This window comes from Manduca sexta, unplaced genomic scaffold (assembly GCF_014839805.1).
Source record: "Manduca sexta isolate Smith_Timp_Sample1 unplaced genomic scaffold, JHU_Msex_v1.0 HiC_scaffold_3759, whole genome shotgun sequence".
NCBI lineage: Eukaryota > Metazoa > Arthropoda > Insecta > Lepidoptera > Sphingidae > Manduca > Manduca sexta.
The window spans coordinates 7042-11105 of NW_023594862.1; the positions used below are offsets into that span (position 1 = coordinate 7042).

A 4064-nucleotide genomic window follows, 5' to 3' on the forward strand; every position below is an offset into this window, starting at 1 on the left:
TAGAGTATTAGATACAGAAACTACAATTTGTGTATTTTTTTCTACAAATAACAATAAACTTGAGGAGTCATCGTCACTTATTTGTTTTCGATGCGATCCTAATTCAATCAAACGAATTAGCCCGTATTCACCTACTGCTGGGTATAAGCCTCCAATCGCGCCACTCTTTTCCGATCCAATGCGAGCTTTACATACTGTTTGCCGGGATACTTTACGATATCATGTGACCATCGGGCTTATAGCCTGACTTTAAATCTTTGACTCTTCCGTGGGTACCTTTCGGTGACTCCTCTGATTAACTTTATTAAATAAGTTGTAGGTGTTTATGACTTCAATGCGATCAATTATAATTTATATATTTTGGCGAAAGTACCGGTTACAGTTCGTGAATATTTATGGGTTTCTATAAAAAAATACGTATCAAATACCTAATAAAGGAAGCCCTAATCGTGAAAAAAATAGAGACTTTTAAATAGATATTAATTAAAATATACCTGTCCTTGTTTTTTAAAATTTGGAAATACCACGGATCTGATCGAAATGGTTGGTTAAGCCGACCATTTCCACCGTAAAAGGAACTTTTATTGCTCAAACACAAACTCATTTCACTTGCGTGGGTGACGCTGAGTAGTAGTAGCAATGATGGCCTGCAGACTAGTCAGATATTTTTTAGACTTCTTAGCGGAAAGTTAAAAATGTTGACAATAACAAATAATTCGTTCGAGTAGTTAAATATAGAGAAGCAAAGAATTTATTGTTGATGGAAAATGGATCTAACTTATGTAATGTTGGTAGGTAGGACCTACCTTGGTATTAATTTTTTTGTTCTTTGATTTAAGAGACTCATGAAATTATGTTGAAGTTATAAAACCTGTAATAACTGTTGTTTATTTTCAGATTATTTTATTTTTCGTGTCATTGGAAGCTATCACTGTTAGTCCACTGTGTCCAACTAATAAGATAGCGCCTCGACGAAGAACTGTGACATGGGATAGAAGTGAAAGTCGGACGTTTGGCGCGTTCTATGACTTACTTACTCCTGGCAGTCCACAGAGTAACTCACAGTTAAATGATTTGCAAGAAAAGCCCCAGGAAGATGAATCTGACAATGAATGTGGTGAGATTGAAGATTACGACGAAAATGATCTTAGTTCAAGTAAGTCTTTCATACTTAAAAAATGTTTTTTACGTTAATTCACCGTCTAGGTACTTTAAGTACCTATATAAATTGTCAATGTTTCTTTGATTCCAGTTTTTTTCATTAAAAAGTGTTTATAAAGTTTATTTAATGGAGATTAGGGTTTAAATAATAATGAGTACCTACCTAAGTTATTTTAGTATTTTGTTCTGAAAGGTAAATAAGTGAAATGATAATTTATTTTCACAGTTACAAATCAATCTCAAAGGAGACAAGGATCGTCTATCAAGAGTAATTTCTTCGACAAATTTTTTAATAGGCCACCTTACTACGGACCGAATAATAGGCCTCCCTCAATATTTCAACCCCTAAGACCAAACGCACCATCACGACCGCCATTTTGGAGCGGAGGAACCTTCGGCAATAATAACTACCGTCCGCCATTAGCACAGAAACCGTCAGGTGAATATTTAATATATTACTCAACATACTGTGTTATATACCTTCGTCCTATAGGTATTATAATATTTTCAGGGAAGGAAAATGTTCGCACCCAGTTTATAGAATTCAATATTGTTACCTTACATTTACTTGTCAGATACGTAGAAATAGTCCATTGAAAAATTATATTTGGGGTTGCGTTTTTAGAGGACGCAATTTTATTTTTTTGAAGTGTAGGGGGGTCAGTGTAAAGCTAAAACCAAGTTTGTGGGGTCGCCACCCTTGTCCCACGGCCGCCATCTTGAAAATAGAGGTTGAAATGGTTTTTACGATGTATCTCTTAAACTATTTATCCTATAACTATTTACCCCCCTACACTTCAAAAAAATAAAATTGCGTCCTCTAAAAAACGCAAGGTAAGGCCTAAAAAATGTAACATTTCAATGGTCTAAAATACAAATTAAATATAATACAATAGAGTTATTTAAAAAACGAATCATATATAATTTGAAATCAATTTTTTGTTTTTTCCTTGAATGGGTATGGTTTTGACCGACTGTTCTCCCTCTGAAAGTTCAACTGACATTGAATGTGCCCGCGCTACTATTTTGTGTTGATTTATTCAAAGCACGTTGACTTAATTTTATTAATCACTAGTTGACCCGACAGACGTTGTCCTGTCTTAACTATGAATTTGCAGCGCGCATTCTGTCAATCGCTGAAATAAACTTTTCTTATTTCGCTTAACTTACTTAGTTTATTCTTTCATAAGATCCTTCTCATGACAATAACAAACACAAAAAAAATATTGTGAAATCGGTCCAGCCGTTCACGCGTGATGGCGTGACCAAGGGACAGAGGGGTTAATTTTTATATATATAGATTGAATACATATTGACTGCCTCGGTGGCGTAGTTCTACTGCGTCGGCGATAGGACGCAGCTCTGAAGTCGTGGATTTGAATTCCGGTCGGGTGATTTTGATTTTCTGATTATTATCAGCCTGGATTCAGAAATTTGTGGCCGATATTGCGATAAGCTCGCCCACTATCACACCATAGGACGCAACATACAGGCGAAATGTAGGTTCCCTTACGTCTGCCTACCCATTCCGGGTTAAAAGCGTGATGTAAGCGAATTCACATTACACACATGCAATTGTGACGGTGGTTTGCTGTTATAATTCCTCGGGTGATCGTCACGGCACCATGGAATTTGATTCATTAACGCTTAGGGGATATTGACTTACCTCCTTTTTAATAATTAATTATTTTGTTCATTCAAGACGATTGTTTTTGGAATTGAATAAATTTTAGTCCGGTGAAAACATAATTTTTATAACACCTACTTAGATTAGTTTGGATTATCGGATTAGGTACCTACTCAGTATTTGTCAGATTTGAGTAGTAGGTATAATATTTATTTTTTCTTGGAAATGATTTTAGCACTGCGTTTCCAGCAGTTAGTATGAAATAAAAATAAACAGAATTTTGCTAAGTTCTAAAGGCATGGGCCAGGAGGCTCTAAAATCAAATGTATGTTTTATGTTAACCTACTCTCAATAACTTCTTAACTACCAATTAGAAATGTTGGCGGTATTCGCAAAAGATAAGAGTACAAATAATTCAAAAGCAAAGTTTTAGATTGAGGAACCTGTTTATAACTAAATTTAGTTACGCAATGTCGGCCATTGCACTGGAGTGTCAAGTATGGACTTTGCATGTGGGACGAGCATGTATTTGAATTCTAATTAAAAAACTATTATTATTCTAATTAAAAATTTATTATTCATTCTCGTCCATAGATTACGTGAAGCCCGTGCATGAAAATAGTCAACAAGAGTCTCCGGTTTATAGCCCGGATGTAGTTGGTGGTGTTCTTGGAAATATTGTGGGGTTCACGCCTGTGAGACCCACCAAAAGGCCTGATAATGGAGATGTCCGTCGGAGGCCGAAATATTACACAAGTTACACGACATTTCCTCCAACGACTGTACACCAATATATCAACGAACCACCAAGTCGTGAACTTCCAAGACCCAGAAGGCTAAATACAAATAGTATATTTGGTTCATTTATTGATTTGTTGTTTAAAAATAAAGTTTTACTAATTAATTTATTTTTATTACATTTCCCGCACCTACAACTAAAAAGTATAAAATCAAAAGGCTTACCACGTTTTTGACCTTCCATTGTCTGTTTCGTAACAATAGAGAAGATATACACAGGATGATTGAATATCAAGGCATAACCTTTGAGACTAAAACATTTTGTCATAACATTTTACGCAAACGCTAGGGCTAGTCCTCTTGTGTTATTCGAGATAGCTTAGTTTAAATGATCCACCCACATTCTATTATATTCCCTATTGCAAGCGCGTGACAGAATATGAATATAGGGTCATATTCACCATGTTTTGTTGATTTACCTCGTTAATGTAGTAGAGGTAAATAGGTGTTATGATATCATCATACAGTGTTGGTTTAA

The 4064-nt window shown here is 35.3% G+C and overlaps 1 protein-coding gene across 1 annotated transcript; it reads left to right on the forward strand.

Annotated features, from left to right (window-relative positions):
* The first annotated feature begins 215 nt into the window (after nt 1–215).
* On the forward strand, nt 216–3814 carry LOC115444830. Its single transcript, XM_030170767.2, has 5 exons — nt 216–791; nt 898–1156; nt 1388–1600; nt 3383–3678; nt 3806–3814. The coding sequence occupies exons 1-5, from the start codon at nt 768–770 to the stop codon at nt 3812–3814; spliced, it is 801 nt and encodes a 266-aa protein (XP_030026627.2). The 5' UTR covers nt 216–767.
* Nucleotides 3815–4064: the final 250 nt, after the last annotated feature.